This window comes from Pavona decussata, unplaced genomic scaffold, assembly GCF_977016875.1.
Source record: "Pavona decussata unplaced genomic scaffold, jaPavDecu1.1 SCAFFOLD_48, whole genome shotgun sequence".
NCBI lineage: Eukaryota > Metazoa > Cnidaria > Anthozoa > Scleractinia > Agariciidae > Pavona > Pavona decussata.
Window position 1 is genome coordinate 5,350,001 of NW_028145470.1, and position 17,254 is coordinate 5,367,254.

At 40.3% G+C, this 17,254-nt stretch overlaps 4 protein-coding genes, 1 long non-coding RNA gene and 1 pseudogene across 7 annotated transcripts in view; 1 reads left to right on the top strand and 5 right to left on the bottom strand.

Annotated features, from left to right (window-relative positions):
• Positions 1-1,013, bottom strand: part of LOC146481948 (carnosine N-methyltransferase 2-like) — a 3,093-nt gene extending 2,080 nt beyond the window's left edge. Inside the window, exon 1 of the mRNA XM_085107619.1 lies at positions 872-1,013. The gene's annotated coding sequence lies outside the window, so the exon portion shown is untranslated. The remainder of the gene's footprint in view (positions 1-871) is intronic.
• LOC146481949 (52 kDa repressor of the inhibitor of the protein kinase-like) lies at positions 203-1,690 on the bottom strand (annotated as a pseudogene). The gene is made up of 2 exons (XR_014864230.1): positions 881-1,690; positions 203-596 (listed from the first exon to the last, which is right to left on the bottom strand). The product of XR_014864230.1 is annotated as a 52 kDa repressor of the inhibitor of the protein kinase-like (transcript).
• A 3,400-nt stretch (positions 1,691-5,090) lies between these two features.
• LOC146481950 (carnosine N-methyltransferase 2-like) lies at positions 5,091-7,146 on the top strand. The gene has a single exon (XM_085107620.1). It carries the CDS (start codon positions 5,257-5,259, stop codon positions 6,148-6,150), a length of 894 nt encoding a protein of 297 aa, XP_084963746.1. The 5' UTR covers positions 5,091-5,256; the 3' UTR covers positions 6,151-7,146.
• A 1,733-nt stretch (positions 7,147-8,879) lies between these two features.
• Positions 8,880-12,544, bottom strand: LOC146481951 (histamine N-methyltransferase-like). 2 transcript variants are annotated; one of them, XR_014864231.1, is made up of 3 exons: positions 12,451-12,544; positions 10,106-12,127; positions 8,880-10,052 (listed from the first exon to the last, which is right to left on the bottom strand). XR_014864231.1 is itself a non-coding variant. In XM_085107621.1 (2 exons), the coding sequence occupies exon 2, from the start codon at positions 11,917-11,919 to the stop codon at positions 11,020-11,022; it is 900 nt and encodes a 299-aa protein (XP_084963747.1). In that variant the 5' UTR covers positions 11,920-12,127; positions 12,451-12,544; the 3' UTR covers positions 8,880-11,019. The 2 variants fall into 2 exon arrangements, 1 of the variants encoding a protein (XP_084963747.1); XM_085107621.1 differs by having other exon boundaries at positions 8,880-12,127.
• Positions 8,880-14,888, bottom strand: LOC146481952 (uncharacterized). Its single transcript, XR_014864232.1, has 2 exons — positions 14,726-14,888; positions 8,880-10,887 (listed from the first exon to the last, which is right to left on the bottom strand). It is a non-coding gene; the product is annotated as an uncharacterized LOC146481952 (long non-coding RNA).
• Positions 14,889-14,977: 89 nt separating this feature from the next.
• Positions 14,978-15,949, bottom strand: LOC146481953 (histamine N-methyltransferase-like). The gene has a single exon (XM_085107622.1). The coding sequence runs from the start codon at positions 15,906-15,908 to the stop codon at positions 14,997-14,999; it is 912 nt and encodes a 303-aa protein (XP_084963748.1). The 5' UTR covers positions 15,909-15,949; the 3' UTR covers positions 14,978-14,996.
• Positions 15,950-17,254: the final 1,305 nt, after the last annotated feature.

Here is a 17,254-nt window from a genome sequence, read left to right on the forward strand (position 1 = left end):
TCAGGATGTCTTGTTACAAGAGCAATTATATCGTCTCTCTTGTATCTATTATTCATTATAATTTGTAAAATCTATTATTGTAGAATATATAGGAATTGTAAGTACTCTCAGTGCGACCATTGTAAGGGATTGTAAGTATAGTTAATATTGTGAAAAGTATCTAGTATTGTACTTGTATACTTATTTTGTGTCATGTAAAGGAGTAAGTGTGGTTGGGTTGTGAAATTAGCATTTACTATGCTTGATTGTAATTAAATGTAATGTTAAGGAATGACTTACCTGAATTAATCCTCTTCGCTCCGACCGGAGCATAGGTCTTCCACCGCAGCCTTTCATCGGACCCGATTTTTTGCTGTCCGTTTCACTTCATCCCATGACATCCCCAAGTCCTCATATTCTTGCTGGATTGTCCTTCTCCAAGACCTCTTCGGTCTGCCCCTCCGCCTGACCCCTTGAGGGTTCCACTCAAGGGACAGGCGGGTGATGTTAGTGGCAGGCTTCCTCAAAGTGTGGCCGATCCATCGCCATTTCCTTCTCCGGATGGTGACTTCGATCTTCTCTTGGTTCGTCCGCTGCCACAGCTCCTCGTTTGAGATCTTCTTGGGATGTTAAGGAATAACAATAATAAAAAAAGAAAAAAAGGTGCTTCAAAGCCGCTTCAATATCTACGTACTAGTAGTAGATACTGTGCAGGCGCGGATCTAGGATTTTTTAATGGGGGTGGCCGATACAGTCGGCCACCAAACTATACGTTAATATATTAGAAGTTATCCGACGTTTGGCCCTCAAATTTGGCGATTTAGGAAGAACAGATTAAAGACTGTAACAAACGCTTGAAAGGACACGAAATAGCAGAAGCTAATAAAAATACCTTACTAACCTAGTGGTCCAAAAGTGTAGACGCCGTCATTCGTCTAGGGTGCAGTGCCACACATTTCTCACAAACCACAACACTATCGATGGTAATTGCATTTGCATGCATGGGGATGACGGCTAAACCTGAGAGGCGTTCGGTGGTCATTGTGTTGCGAAGCCAAGTATGGATCCTTCGAATACAAGAAAATGACCTTTCCGCATCCTTGCTCCCCATAGGCAAGACGGCGAGAATTTTTAGATTTTCCCTCACGTTTGGAAAAAAGATGTTGTCTGCGTGTTTCGCTAACAGTGTGGAGAGTGAGATGGATTCATAATCCGATGCTTCCTGTCGCTTCTAGTGGTTCATCCATCGAAACAGTTTACTTTCGAAAGAAGACAGCGATGGCATCAGATGGCCCCTCTTCTCATGCAGTAATTGCGCAAGTTCTACTGTGGTCTCCTCAGACATAGACGTGATTACTTGAGGAATAAGAGCACAGAGCTCATAATGTGTCCTCTTTTCCTTGCTGAAGCGACTTTTGAGTTCTGAGCAGATTACGTCAAGGAATGGTATTGCCACCGTTCGTTCCCAGTACTGTGCAGCTGACTCTGCTGGGTAGTTTTCTCGATTTCCTTGTCTACTGCAAACACGTGGACGTTCTTCAGACCCTCCTACCAGTTCTGATAGACTAAGAGCTTTCTGGTCCATGCGTTGAAACCACGCGTCAATCGCATTGGGTATCTCTGTATAGCACTTGATAATTTCTTCAATTTTCTGGAAACCAAAGTATACCTCGACAAGCCTTCCTTGCAGAGCGGTGACGAGTGGTCGCATCGGCTCAAAGAAACAAAATAATAATGATAATAATAATAAAAGAAATAATAATAACGCGTCGTGGTTCCCTTGTTACTGTCCTTTGTAGATGTTTGTGTGTATGTTCTGTACTAATATAATGTTTTCATTTGTGGTGTAAATAAAATGAAATAAAAACTATTAAAATACAACAACAACAACAAAAAAAGATTACGTCAAGGAATGGTATTGCCACCGTTCGTTTCCAGTACTGTGCAGCTGACTCTGCTGGGTAGTTTTCTCGATTTCTTTGTCTACTGCAAACACGTGGACGTTCTTCACACCCTCCTACCAGTTCTGATAGACTAAGAGCTTTCTGGTACATGCGTTGAAACCACGCGTCAAACACATTGCCTTTCTCTGCATAGCACTTGATAATTTCTTCAATTTTCTGGAAACCAAAGTATGCCTCGACAAGCCTTCCTTGCAGAGCGGTGACGAGTGGTCACATCGGCTCCAGTATCTCTTTAGCACAAACAAAGATATGTCCAAAGCTTATCATACTATGTCGCAGTCCATTTGCCCTCGTCTTAGTTTTGGCACCCCAGCTCCAGTCTTCGTTGTTTGGATAAAACCGGACGTCATCATTTGTGGGTACACATATTTCATTAAGTTTGATGACAATGTATTCGTACAAATCAAAAGTTGTTTCAAATGTGGAGTGCCTCTCGATCCACCTCGTCTTGCACAAATCTTTCAGCTTGTGCTTCGTTGTCTCTGGGGAAAGGGCGTCAATTACGGTCGTTAAGAATTTCTGTCGCGGAAAACAGTAAAGCAAGATTGATCCCAAAAAGTAACATGGCGTGAAAGAACTTTTCGGCCGTGCTGGCTTCACAAGGTTTTTGGTACCCATGTATTGCAATATTTTTTGGGACCCATGCATGTATTAGTTTCCTTTTTTTTTTTTTTTTTTTCATGTATTAATTTTTAAGGTGGGCTTCTCCGAAGCGGGGTGGCTAGCCACCCAATCCACCCCCCCCCCCCCCCCTGGATCCGCCCCTGCTGTGTATGAAATGAATAATATCGAACTTGCGCTGTTCCCAACCTCGTTCCCAGGGCTTTTCCCTTCTTGTGGAGGGCGTGGTTGGTGCTGTTCCATGGTGAATTCTTTTATATACTCCTCAAAGTTCTGCTGCCGAACATCAAAGACTGTTTGTTCATCATTGAGGTTTTTGATGGCAGCCTTGTAAAGGTAGCAAGGATATTTATTGAGCTCAATAGCTCGGTTGAATATCTTCATCTGATGAAAGCCTTGGCTTTTGTGTAGCTCATCTTTGACTGTTTTCAAAATTTCCAAATCCATGTCACCTGTTCCACTTCCAACACTCAAGATATTGAAATAGGCGCGCTCTTGTTCCAGATGAAGCATCTTTTGAATCATGGAGGGCATGTGATCTCGCATGATCTCGACATTTTTGAAGAATTTGCCGGTTTTTCTCTTAAATGCATCAAGACTCTTGTGGTAATACTCTCCCTCAAAAAGAAACGACTACATGGTTCTATCTTTCCCACACTTGCCAAAGGGCTTCAACGCCCAGTGATCGAATATTGTACGCTCGATCATGTGATCTGCAACGCCCCTGCAACCTCGTTCCCAGGGTCCTCTCTCTTCTTCCCTCGACTGAAAGGGGAGGGGGGAGGGGCACTGGAAGGGGAGCCGTGTTCTTCACGTGCTCTGTGCTCATCACTTGCCCACCCTCTCCCTCTCCCTCCAGCAACCGCCCTGCAGGCTTACTGGATTCGCTCCGGCATAGGGCTAATGTTCGTAACATCAGCACTCGAATCTCTTTACCGTGGCCAATGTACCTGGTTATCAACTCTGTTGATAAACCAAACATTCGTTTTTACTCCCCACTAATTTAGCACCACAGTTTCTTTAGAAACCAACCCCCTTATCCATTTGGTCTAAAGATACACTTTTTTATGCTTTCAGCCTAAGATGGGAAATTTTGGGGTATTCATTCGTGGTAAACCCCTTAACATTCCGAGAACAAGATGGGGGGAGGGGAGTGGAGAGGATGGTGATATTATTTTAATTTTCAACAGGATAGGATGGATGGGCTTTGATCGTTTCGTTCTGAAATGGAGATTGTCTCCCTATGTATTGGCATGGGGCTATGACCAGGAGAAAGACCCAAACCGAAAATTCAACACGAATAATATACTTTGGATACTTATCTTTCTCCATATTCATTTGGAGTTGAAAAGACAAATACGTTTACACCCTCTCGAGGTTCCCTTGAAAACCATGCCCATTTAAGACCATAATGGTCAAAATCTATACCTCTTTCCAGATCAAAACGGCTCAAAAACCAAACCCTTTGGGGCGGGACATTCCTATATAGCCCTGTCTACCCCAGACACTACTCCATTATCATTCCACTTTGAAAATGTTGAAATCATTGTAACACCAGCTGACAGTGATACCGGGTTCTCCAAACAGAAGTCAAACCTGTGACCTTCTGATTACTAGTTTGGATGCTCTATCATTGAGCTTATCACATGAACCTAGTTTAATGGCCTACGGCTCTTCCACAAGTCTCCTGTAGCTCTGGAGATGCCCCTAACCAATTATGTTAAAAATAGCTATTCCAATGGTGGTGTGGAGATGTGGAAGATCTTTACAGGAATCCAAGCACACACTGTTGAACCCATGACAATAATACTGAATTATTGAGAGGGGTGGGATTGGTTTATCCCAGCTCCAGATTAGGATTGTGTTCTCCAACATCGAACACAATCAAAATACAAATAAAAAAGGCAGCATGGAAAAATTGTTCTGTAATTGCAAAATTTATTTTTGAGCTGTCACGCAAGCCCTTTCTTTCATCTTTCAGCTGCAGGTAACTGGATATTTATGGTAGAAAGATTCAAGAAACTTTTTACATATGTTTTCATATTTATCCAGTGGATCGACAGGAGCATTTTTGATTTGGCCTATATCGTCCCTATTTCTCATCTTGAGCAAAGCATCAAAATGTTGAAGCTTCTCACCATTCTCTCCACTCCCCTCCTTCCTTTCTCTCGGAATTTTAATCGGTGCACCACCTACGAATTCCCAAAATTTCCCATCCTAGGATAAAAGCATAAAAAAGTATATCTTCAGTCTAAATGAATAAGGGGTTGGTTTCTAAAGAAACTGTGGTGTTGCCCCAGTGAGGAGTAGAAACGAATGTTTGGTTTATCAACAGAGTTGATAACTAAAGGTAAATTGGCCACGGTAAAGAGATTCAAATGCTGATGTTACGAACATTAGCCCTTCGTTGGAGAGAATCCAGTAAGCCTGCAGGGCGGTTGCTGAAGGGGGAGGGAGAGGGAGGGGGAGTGATGAGCACAGAGCGCGTGAGGGACACGGCTCCCCTTCCAGTGCCCCTCCCCCCTCCCCTCTTCCCTTCCAGTCGAGGGAGGAAGAGACAGGATCCTAAGAACGAGATTGCAAGGGCGTTGCAGATCACATGATCGAGGGTACAATAATAATCGCGTGACCGATTTTTTATTTCGATCACTGGGCGTTGCAGCTCTTTTGCAAGTGTGGGAAAGATAGAACCATGTCGTCGTTTGTTTCCACGGGAGAGTATTACTACAAGAGTTTTGATGTATTTAAGAGCAAAACTGGCCAATTCTTAAAAAATGTCGAGATCATGCGAGATCACATGCCCTCGATTATTCAAAAAAGGCTTCATCTGGAACGAGAGCGCGCCTATTTCAATATCTTGAGCGTTGGAAGTGGAACAGGTGACATGGATTTGGAAATTTTGAAAATAGTCAAAGATGAGCTACACAAAAGCCAAGGCTGCCATCCAATGAAGATATTCAACCGAGCTATCGAGCTGAATAAATATCCTTGCGACCTTTACAAGGCTGCCATCAAAAACCTCAATGATGAACAAACAGTCTTTGATGTTCGGCAGCAGAACTTTGAAGAGTATATAAAAGAATTCACCATGGAACAGCACAAGTTCGACATCATTCATTTCATCCACAGTATCGGCTACTACGACAATATTGAATCGGTTTTGAAGCACTGCATTGAGAACGATCTAAATGACGAAGGACGATTAGTTTTGATAGTGGCAAGACCGTTTTGTTCGCCGGTTCTCGATAAGCAACACTATTCAGATTGGCATGGAAATCCACATGAGAAAACTCCTGAAAGCTACAGTGAAACTGCTGAGAAAATATGCGAGATTGCCGAGAAGCATGGCTGGAAGCGTGAAGTCTACACGGTGGATTATTCTATCGACGTAACTGAGATCTTTGATCCGCAATCAACCGAAGGTAATCTGCTGCTCGATTTCATCACTCACACGGAGAATTTTCGCGGTACAGCAGACAAAAATGCCATGCAAGAAACTCTCGCTCTGATTAAAGATCTCTCAACTCTGAAAGATGGGAAGCGTCTCGGAGAAATGAAGGATTCCGTTATTTTCATCCACAAGTAATCAAATAATCAAATTCTTACTAACGTCATACATGAGTGGGGGGATTACTTATGTCTGAGGAGGACAGAAATTAATGAGATAGCATTTCCACTGTATGAACTGTCATTAGTGGCCGTTAATAAAGAGAAATTAGACTTATCTGAGACCTAATTTAGCCTGAATTAACTTTCATTAGAATGAAGATGATAATTTTCCTAAGTCCTCATTCAGCAGTCAGAGACCCAAACCAATTCGGTAGATCAGTCACTGCAGTTATGTATAGCTCCAACAAACTGAGTCAATCACAACAGAGAGTCAATGATATGTACTAAAAAAAAGGCAACAAAAAAGGGCAACATGGTATAAATATATTAAAGAATTCGGGTACATATCCACGTTTTGTAGTCAAGCTAGTCCAGCAGATCGTATTGCATACAGTCTACAACCGGAAAAAAATGTTACCGCAAAAATACATTTAAATTTGTAAACGGTGGCAGCTTTTTCCATCCAAATCTTACGAGAGATTTCGCGCTTCACTTTAATACGTTTGGCTAGCGCGTTTGGAATAGAATACATAATTGGGAAATAACAATAGCTTGCATGTTTTGAAAGTAATATTTGATCGACTTGTTTGTAACCAGAAGAAGTAAAAATTCTCATTCGCATTAACAAATGCAGTGATTTATCGTTCGATACATTACTCGTTCTTCGCTTTTCCTGCTTCATATTTAGCTGTTTATCTTATGTTATTTTCGCTTTTAATCATTCGCTTTCATTACAAACCAGCATAGGGTTTTCAAACAAAAGCTCTTATTTTAATTTATTCTAGTTGGACATTCGGCTTGTACAAATGTAATTGAACATACATACATGTACATAATCTTTATTTAAACACGATGGTTTTCAAAGCTGTAAGCTTATAGACCTTATATGAAAGAAATCTTCCATATATCTTGACTCGCACCTTTGTACGAGAAGACAGTTCTCCTCTCGAGTAAAATAAGTGTTAACGCGGTTTTGACAGGGTATCAGGTAAAGACTCGCTATAAGCCTTATAGAAGAGTCTGGAAACGTCTAACTTATAGTAAAGAAAAAAGGTGGGCCACTGAAAACGCCTAAGGACTTCATCAGAATATTCTTTGGTAAATTGTATTGTACTTTGTATTTTGTTCATTGCACTTTGTTTGACCTTTGTCCTGTAATCTTACGACTCAGAAGTTCTTTTGATGTACGTTCTTTTCAGCAATCAAAGTTCAATATCCTTTGTTATCAGGCCCGTAGCAAGGCTATAACAACTGGTGGGGCCGAGCAAATTTATTTAAACAAAACTACTCCCACCCCCTCCCCTGTCACCCAAAAAACAGACTGATTAGAGATGCAACCAGAATGTCAAGTAGTAGATTTAGTAAGCAAAACAATAACTTTTCACCTGCATCACGCGTTTTGGTACATTTCTTTGCTGTTTTTTTATGCAGAGTACGAGGTGAAATTTCCTTACCATCACGTTTGAAGGAGGACGTAAACAAACGATGACAAATTTTTCTTTCTCTTTTTAAATTTGGAATCAGGCGGTAAGAATCCAAATGCAGGAAAATTTATTTTTTGGAGGACATCTGTGTGGATTTCGACAATGCGCGAACACTAAATTGTTATAATTAAGGACATTTATATTGCTATCAATGAGCGGACGTCTTATTTCAACAGCTTTTATGGCTTGAGATTGGTTTATTTCAATCCACTTTGGTTCTTATTTCCGATTCACAAGGTAGCAGTGTCTTTGTTGCTGTTGTATGTAAAAACAAACTGTTAGCGAAGGAAACTGACGGGTAGCAAACAGATTATTAAAGGTTGTGAAAAGGCACTTGCAGCGTCAGAACTCAAGACTGATTGATGCACATTAATTTGTTTTAATTACATATATTTTTTAAGCATAATGTTTTTAAATTCAAAAAAAATATTTTTGGGGGGGGGAGGGGGGGGGGGCTCTGCCCCTCCCCCTGGTACGGGTCTGGTTATAGATGTAGTACAGAAACGTACTCTCCTAATAAGGAACTCTCAACAATTAAGCACACGTGAAAGTAATATATTCTAAATTTTGTAATCGTAAGATTGCTCCGATCAAATCTTGTGAACAAAAGAAAGTACTTTGACCTTTTGTAATCGGTAGGTATTTGCAAGCACAAGGCTTACAATTGTAAATCGGTTACATCGTGGTTATATCGGTTACTTTCAAGGTTACGTCCTGTTTCCGGGCTTGAAGGGTCGTAACGAAAGAGGATATGGGATCAAGGATAAAAGGCAAAAAGTGTGGTGGGATCAAGCCGGGATCACAGGTCCGAGATCTGGGATCACAAGCCGTGTGATCGGGATCAGTAGCGGCTACGAGGGAATCAGAGATCAAGTTTTCCGACAGAAAAATCAAATACTGTATCATAAAATGACAAAATTCAGTTTGTGTGACGATAGGTTTTTCCTGATCGAGCGCACAAGAAGGACAAAATATACTTCAACGGCGACTTGACAATGTATCGGGTGAAACTTAGCTTGAGAGCACTCGCTCGCTAGCAAGACAGAGCTCGTCACAACTCTTAGGTACAGGGATCATCTTGTCATGGAAAATGCGCAATATAAGTGAATAAATTATTATTATTATTATTATTATTATTATTATTATTATTATTATTATTATTATTATTATCTAGCCAACTGGAACTCGTCGAACAGCAGAGAATAGTCGAGAATAGACCATCTTCACTCTAGCATAGGTTTATTCCACAGTGAGATGTTAACCGATATAACCGAGATGTAACTGATGCATAAACCAAGCGCGCAAACAGGACGTAACCTTGAATGTAACCACGATGTAACCGAGACTGATGTAACCGATTTACAATTGTAAGCCTTGTGCTTATAACCTACCAATCACAAAAGGTGAAAGAGCTTTCTTTTGTTCAGAAGATTTGACGTGTTTGATGGAGCAATCTCACGAGCACAGAATTTAGAATATATTACTTTCACGTGCGCTTAATTGTTGAGAGTTCCTTATTAGGAGAGTACTTTTCTGGGTTACGTTTATAAAGCGGCCTTCACACGGCAAACTAAAGTTGGCAAACTCAAGTTGGTGTGTGTGAACGGCACAAAAACAGTCGGCAAACAAATTGTTAAACTGTTGGCGACAAATAGAACTTGCCTCTATTCTCGCCAACTTTTTTCATCAACTTTTTCGTGTTGGTAAACTCGTATTTGACGTGTGAACGGTTGGCAAACGTGTGTTGGTAACTGTCAACCAATCAAAACACGCGCTCTATTCACGTGATTTGCATGACACTTCACAAAATGGCGGACGGATATGAAGACGAACGTGCGACTTTTCAATTCATCGAGGAAGTACAAAACTGTCCAGATCGGTGGGACAAAAATGGAAGAACTAGCGGAGAAATTGGGGTTAAAAGGCGCGAAGCTCTTGGAAGAGTGTGTTGTACGCTCCAAGGGTGGGATTTCTACAGATATAATGTTTCGTCCAAACCTTCTATTTTGCCAGCGCTTTCTGTTTCTCCTTCGGCGATTAATATACAATAGGACCAAGACACAAGCGGCAACTCTTCGTGAGTGCCACTGCACTACGTCGGCCATGTTGCAAATTTAGCGTGTTGTGATTTGACGCGAGTTGGACGTGTGAAGGCACGAGTTTGCCAACTTTTTGAAGTTCGCCAACACGAGTTTGCCAACTTTAGTTTGCCGTGTGAAGGCCGCTTAACAAAGGATATTGAACTTTGATTGCTGAAAAGAACGTGCATCAAAAGAACTACTGAGTCGTAAGATTACAGGACAAAGGTCGAACAAAGTACAAAGTACAATACAAGTACCAAAGAAAATTCTGATGAAGTCCTTAGGCGTTTTCAGTAGCCCACCTTTTTTCTTTACTATAAGTTAGACGTTCTCAGACTCCTCTATAAGGCTCATGACGAATCTTTACCTGATACTCTTTCCGAGACTATTTGTCAAAACCGCGTTAACACTTATTTTACTCGAGAGCAGAACTGTCTTCTCGTACCAAGGTGCGAGTCAAGATATATAAAAGATTTTCTCTCATATAAGGTCTATAAGCTTACAGCTTTGAAAACCATCGCGTTTAAATAAAGAATATGTACATGTATGTATGTACAATTACATGTGTACAAGCCGAATGTCCAACTAGAATAAATTAAAATAAGAGCTTTTGTTTGAAAACCCTATGCTGGTTTGTAATGAAAGCGAACGATTAAAAGCAAAAATAACATAAGATAAACAGCTAAATATGAAGCAGGAAAAGCGAAGAACAATATATCGAATGGAAAACTGAGAATGCTCACTTCTTCTGGTTACATACAAGTCAATCAAACATTCTTTTCAAAACATACAAGCTATTGTTACTACCTGATTATGTATTCTATACGTACCTGCCAAACGTATCAAAGTGAAACGCGAAATCTCTCGTAACATTTGGACGGAAAGAGCTGTCACCGTTTACAAATTCAAATGTATTTTTGCGGTAACATTTTGTTCCGGTTCTAGACTGTATGCAATACGATCTACTGGACTACCTAGACTACAAACCGTTGATATATTTAATACCATGTTGCCCTTTTTTTAGTACATATCAGTGACTCTCTGCTGTGATTGACTCAGTTTGTTGGAGCTATACATAACTGCAGTGACTGATCTACCGAATTGGTCTGGGTCTTTGATAGCTGAATAAGGACTAAGGAAAAGTATCATCTTAAATTAAGTCTCAGATAAGTCTAGTGACAGTTCATACAGTGGAAATGCTATCTCATTAATTTTTGTCCTCCTCAGACATAAGTAATCACCTCACTCATGTATGACGTTAGTAAGAATTTGATTATTTAATTACTTGTAGATGAAAATAACCGAATTCTTCATTTCTCCTAGACGCTTCCCATCTTTCAGAGTTGAGAGATCTTTAATCAGCGCGAGAGTTTCTTGCATGACATTTTTGTCTGCTCTACCGCGAAAATTCTCCGTGTGAGTAATGAAATCGAGCAGCAGATTGCCTTCGGTTGATTGCAGATCAAATATGTCAGTGACGTCGATAGAATAATCAACCGTGTAGACTTCATGCTTCCAGCCATGCTTCTCGGCAATCTCGCATATTTTCTCAGCAGCTTCACTGTAGCTTTCCGGATTTTTCTCATCTGGATTTCTATGCCAATCTGGAAAGCGTTGCTTCTCGAGAACCGAACAAATCAGATCCGGTGGTCTTGCCACTATGAAAACCGAGAGTCCTTTGTCAGTTAGTTCGTTCTCAATGCAGTGCTTCAACCCCGCTTCAATATCTACGTAGTAGATACTGTGTATGAAATGAATGATGTCGAACTTCGGCTGTTCCATGGTAAATTCTTTTATATACTCTTCAAAGTTCTGCTGCCGAACATCAAAGACTGTTTGTTCATCATTGAGGTTTTTTATGACAGCCTTGTAAAGGTCGCAAGGATATTTATTTAGCTCGATAGATCGGTTGAATATTTTCATTTGATGGCAGCCTTGGCTTTTCTGCAGCTCCTTTTTGACTATTTTCAAAATTTCCAAATCCATGTCGCCTGTTCCACTTCCAACGCTCAAGATATTGAAACGGGTGCGGTCTTGTTCCAAACTTTGAAGCATCTTTTGAATCATCGAGGGCATGTGATCTCGCATGATCTCGACATTTTTGAAGAATTCGTCGGTTTTGCTCTTAAATACATCAAAACTCTTGTAGTAAAAGTCTCCCGTAGAAACAAACGACGACATGGTTGTATCTTTCCCACACTTGCAAAAGAGCTGCAACGCCCAGTGATCGAAATATGTAATTTCTGACGGTTGAGTGACTAAGGAACGAATTATTTAAAAATTACTGTTCCGATGGCACGATTGAGAGGTTTTAGTATTCTCAAGGGACAGTTTTGAGTATTTAATGTTTTAGCGGGAAATATTAATCATTCTAGCTCAGTCAGTCTTCCTGTCACCCTGCGAGCAGAGCCTCCTTTTGTCTTTTTGAGCAAGCAAAAGAAAGGCTCTGCTAGCAGGGTGTCTTCCTGTTCGCTGTTTTCAAATTTAGTTAAATTCTTTTGCTATGGAGTTATGGGTTTATTTGTACCTCTTCTTCGAGGTTCCGTGCCGCTGCATTAGATGGGGAATACGTTTCCACGTATTTTTTGGCCACATCTAAAGAGTGGTCTTTTAATGGTTTTTCGTATCTGGCGCGGTACACTTAATTGTTCAAGCTTTTCAAGTTGGACTTAATAGCATATTGTATGTTGTAAAAAGTATATTTTAGGACACATTGTTGTTGTCGGATGACTGACTGACCATTCCTCAATAAACTATTTCACATTGAATGGCTCGTGATAGAGTAGTCAGAATAAGAAATCGGTCACGCGATTATTATTGTACGCTCGATGACACGCTCGATCATGTGATCTGCAACGCCCCTGACACCTCGTTCCCAGGATCCTCTCTCTTCCTCCCTCGACTGGAAGGGGAGTTAGGGGGGGGGGGGGGGGAACGGGCACTGGAAGGGGAGCCGTGTCCCTCGCGCGCTCTTTGCTCATCACTCGCGCTCCCTCTCCCTCCAGCAACCGCCATGCAGGCTGACGGGATTCTCTCCAACGAAGGGCTAATGTTCGTAACATCAGCATTTGAATCTCTTTACGGTGGCCAATTTACCTTTAGTTATCAACTCTGTTGATAAACCAATTATTTGTTTCTACTCCCCACTGACGCAGCACCACAGTTTCTTTAGAAACCAACTCCCTTATCCATTTGGTCTAGCGATACACTTTTTTATGCCAGTTTCAGCCTAAGATTGTTTCAGCCTAAATTCCGAGAGCCAGGGGGAAGGGGAGTGGAGACGATGGTGATATTTTGATTTTCAACAGGATTGGATAGATGGGCTTTGACCTTTCCACTCTGAAAAGAATATTGTCTCCCCATTGGCCTATAGCCTCCATGCCTGCATGCCGGGCACTGGAAGGGGAACTGTATCCCTTGTGCATTTCATGCTCGTCAATAGTACTCCTTCTCCCTTCCCCTTCATCACCTGCCATGAAGGCTAACTGGTCTAAACATACATTTTTTCCACTTTTGGCCTAAGAAGGGAAATTTTGATAGTTCGTAGGCAGTACACCCCTTAAAATTCCAAGAGCAGGGGGAAGGGGGAGTGGAGAGGATGGTGATATTATTTTGGTTTTCCATTATCAAGGATAGTTTTATCAATCGGCGAAGCATACAGTTGGAATAAATGAATCAGCCCCAGCATCACGCGTAATGCCAGTATAGCAGGCATCTTGTTCTAGTTAGGTTCTTTACCGCTGTGTTCCGTACTGCTCGTGTTCGGTCAATGTTATGCCCGTGTCAGGTTGAAATGTCTGGCCGAATTCATGCTCCCGTTTGGTCAGACATTTTCGTACGTGAGGTGCTATAAAGTCAGTAAACAAAATGAAGAGAAATGGTGACTGCTATTTTTTGGATTGGACAGCACAACTAACTGATAGGAAAACTACACAGAAATACCCCTGACACATTTTTTTTTTGTCCCATGATCCTTATATGCTGAAATGGCATATGGTATAAAGGGTGAATAATTTTACTGCCCAGTTTTGGTGAGAAAACAAGATACTATGGACTATTACGACCCTTCATCAATGTTCTTCACTATTTGTTAATAAACAACTAATAAAATAATTTCTATAGCGCTTAAATGTACATAAAATTGTTGTTAACTATCTACCACTATTTTTTAGAGAGAGAGATGGCTTTATTTATTGAGGGTAGCCCCATCAGTGAGTAAATGTCCCTGCTGTCCATGGAAGCCCTCCTTAAAACAGCTGTGATAATTTGTAACTGTTTCACTATTCACTAATAGAATTTTCCTATCCTGGGCAAAATTGGTACAAAGATTACTTATATAAAGTATACATAACTTATGTAAATTTTTATGCAGTTTGTGTAGTTCTAGTACTCTAAGTAGTTTTATAGTTTTAATGTTCGATATGTTTAGTTTTTAGAGTTTTTAGCACTGATGAAAATAGCTGTTATTGATATTGGCGCTATATAAGTTTTATTATTATATAGCAGAGTTCTCAACTGGATGCTAAACTCAGTTATTATTATTATTATTATTATTATTATTATTATTATTATTATTATTATTATTATTATTATGAAGCAGTGTGAAACATATGAATGCTTAATAAAATAGCTACATGGGGTGCACAGCCTAACCTGTGTTGCCAATAGGAATGCAATCCTTTCCCAATAAAACTATATCCATCAAAACTACTAAAACTATAAAACTATATATCACTTCATAGAGTGTGTTAAAATTCCTATTATTATTATTATTATTATTATTATTATTATTATTATTATTATTATTATTATAAAGAAGTGCCCTTTCCCCACCTCCACGCCCCCCTCCCCCACGCTGCTGACCCACGGACATAGGGATTTTTCAAAAAAATAAAAAAAAGGAAATGCCTCAAAATTGGGACAAATAAGGTGTTCAAATGCCCCAGGGTACAATTTAAAAAAATTGATTTCTTGTTTTCGGGCTTACATTCATTCTAATGAAAGCTAATTCAGGCTAAATTAAACCTCAAATAAGTCTAATTTATCATTATTATGCCTGTGACAGTTCATTCTGTGGAAATACTATCTCATTGTTGTCCACCTTAGACATAGGTATTCAGCAATTCATCGTCTTTGCTGATGAACTTCCACTGAACTCATCACAGTGCCAGGACCTAAAAATCACTCCCCTCCCCCCCCCCCCCCCAGCCGAGAGCATGATGGAATTGACTCAACAGGGCACCCTGATAACAATTTGATTACCCAGTGTAGATAAAAATAAGCGATTCCTTCTTTTCTCCCAGACGCTTCCCATCTTTCAAAGTTGAGAGATCTTCAATCAGTCCGAGAGTTTCTTGCATTAGTTTTTTATCTGGTGTACCGCGAAAATTCTCCGTGTGAGTAATGAAATCGAGCAGCAGATTACCTTCGGTTGATTGCGGATCAAAGATCTCAGTAACGTCGATAGAATATTCATGAGTGTAGACTTCATGCTTCCAGCCATGCTTCTCCGCAATCTCGAATATTTTCTCAGCAGTTTCACTGTAGCTTTCCGGATTTTTCTCATCTGGATTTCCATGCCAACCTGGAAAGCGTTGCTTCAGCTGTTTCTCAAGAACCGAAGAAATAAGGCTTGGCGGTCTTCCCACTATGAAAACCAAGAGTCCTTCGTCATTTAGTTCGTTCTCAATGCAGTGCGTCAAAACTGATTCAATATCGTCGTAGTAGGCAATACTGTGGATGAAATGAATGATGTCGAACTTCGACTCTTCCATGGTGAATTCTTTTATATACTCTTCAAAGTTCTGCTGCCGAACATCAAAGACTGTTTGTTCATCATTGAGGTTTTTGATGACAGCCTTGTAAAGGTCACATGGATATTTATTAAGCTCAATAGCTCGGTTGAATATCTTCATTTGATGGCAGCCTTGGCTTTTCTGCAGCTCCTTTTTGACTATTTTCAAAATTTCCAAATCCATGTCACCTGTTCCACTTCCAACGCTCAAGATATTGAAAGAGGCGCGCTCTTGTTCCAGATGAAGCGTCTTTTGAATCATTGAGGGCATGTGATCTCGCATGATCTCGACATTTTTGAAGAATTCGCCGGTTTTGTTCTTCATGACATCAAAACTCTTGTAGTAATACTCTCCGGTGAAAGCAAACGACAACATTTTTCTACGTTTCCTACGCTTGCCAAAGATCTGACGGCAACACCGCTAATTGGTAAGCATACGATCATGTGATCTGTAAATCCCTCGCCCCTGACCCCGAAAGGGTAACCCGAAAAGACTGACCCACGACCCCTCCACGGACCGGGGATCAGTGTTCACCCAAGGAACGGAATGGCGTGTTTCACAGTGGAATTAAAGGGGAAAATATCACACGAATTTGATGTAATTTCAAAACCCAAAAATGTTAGTCTGTGAACAAAAACATAAAAAATAATTGTCTAGTTTTGTTATAAATTATTACCCCAGTGTAATAAAACTGTCGATTAGGCCTCTGGCCAGAGAGAGAGTGGGTCAGAATGGATGTAAACTTGAAAAAATGATAGTCTAACGTTTTTACATGTCCTCGCATTTTTGTTTCCAAATTGCGCTAGAACAGTTCACAAGTTGTTCCTTGATTTCTTTATCTCGCTGTTCTAGAATTATTTTGTAGCTAAGTGAAGGTCTTATTTCATCATTTTGAACAAAAGAGGTCATAAACCCCATGACACTTCCCCTTTTTAAAAAAACATAACTTGAACAACGCACTGAGTTTTTTGAGACTGTTTTGCAACTTCTTCACTGGCTCAATGTTCACATTTTCGAATCAGTGCTGCCGTACATCATAAAAAGACAACAGAACTGAAGAAATGAAGTATTTTGCAACTTTAATTTCTTTTGCACACTGAGTTCGTTCAAAATGAATTAGCCTTCAGGTTACAACGGGTACAAATTCAGAGAATGTGCAACCCAGCGCCGAGGAACATTACCACAGGCTTGACTACGTGGTATATGTGGCTGCCCCTTCAAGTGAGAAAGAGGCAAGGATGTTGTCGAGTATTTTGACAAACAAGTACGGAGAAGATAACGCCATGAAGGAAATTTGCGCCAAGTTCGAATAGGAAATTTGAGGGCCTTTCTGTTGGAGTTAATTTATAACGCCGGTGAAGGTGGTCTTTATAATGAAGAACTATTATGACCACTGGTACCTCGATCTACGATGTGTGATAAAGAGTGCTACACGTATTAAAAAGTAACACTGCTAAGAGTGTTCCAACTTTCGACACATTCATACCTTTCTTCTTCTTTTAGCGCTTTTTATTTCTATACATTGTTGATTTTGGACGATATTTGCTTCATAAACGCCTTGTAATTTTATATCTTTTCTTGAAGAATACTTAAAAAGATACCAGTTGGATCGATTTGCCTAAGTCATTAAGTTATTTTTTTCGATGTTACTGTTTTACGCTTCATCATTGGAAATTATCAGGCGTTGTGCATGTAATTATTTTTTGCCTATTTTTTTGCTC

What these genes read in the sequence shown, in the direction of transcription:
- LOC146481950 (XM_085107620.1), top strand. Translation starts at nt 5,257, where the DNA reads ATGTCGTCGTTTGTTTCCACGGGAGAGTATTACTACAAGAGTTTTGAT.
- LOC146481953 (XM_085107622.1), bottom strand. Translation starts at nt 15,908, where the DNA reads ATGTTGTCGTTTGCTTTCACCGGAGAGTATTACTACAAGAGTTTTGAT.
- LOC146481951 (XM_085107621.1), bottom strand. Translation starts at nt 11,919, where the DNA reads ATGTCGTCGTTTGTTTCTACGGGAGACTTTTACTACAAGAGTTTTGAT.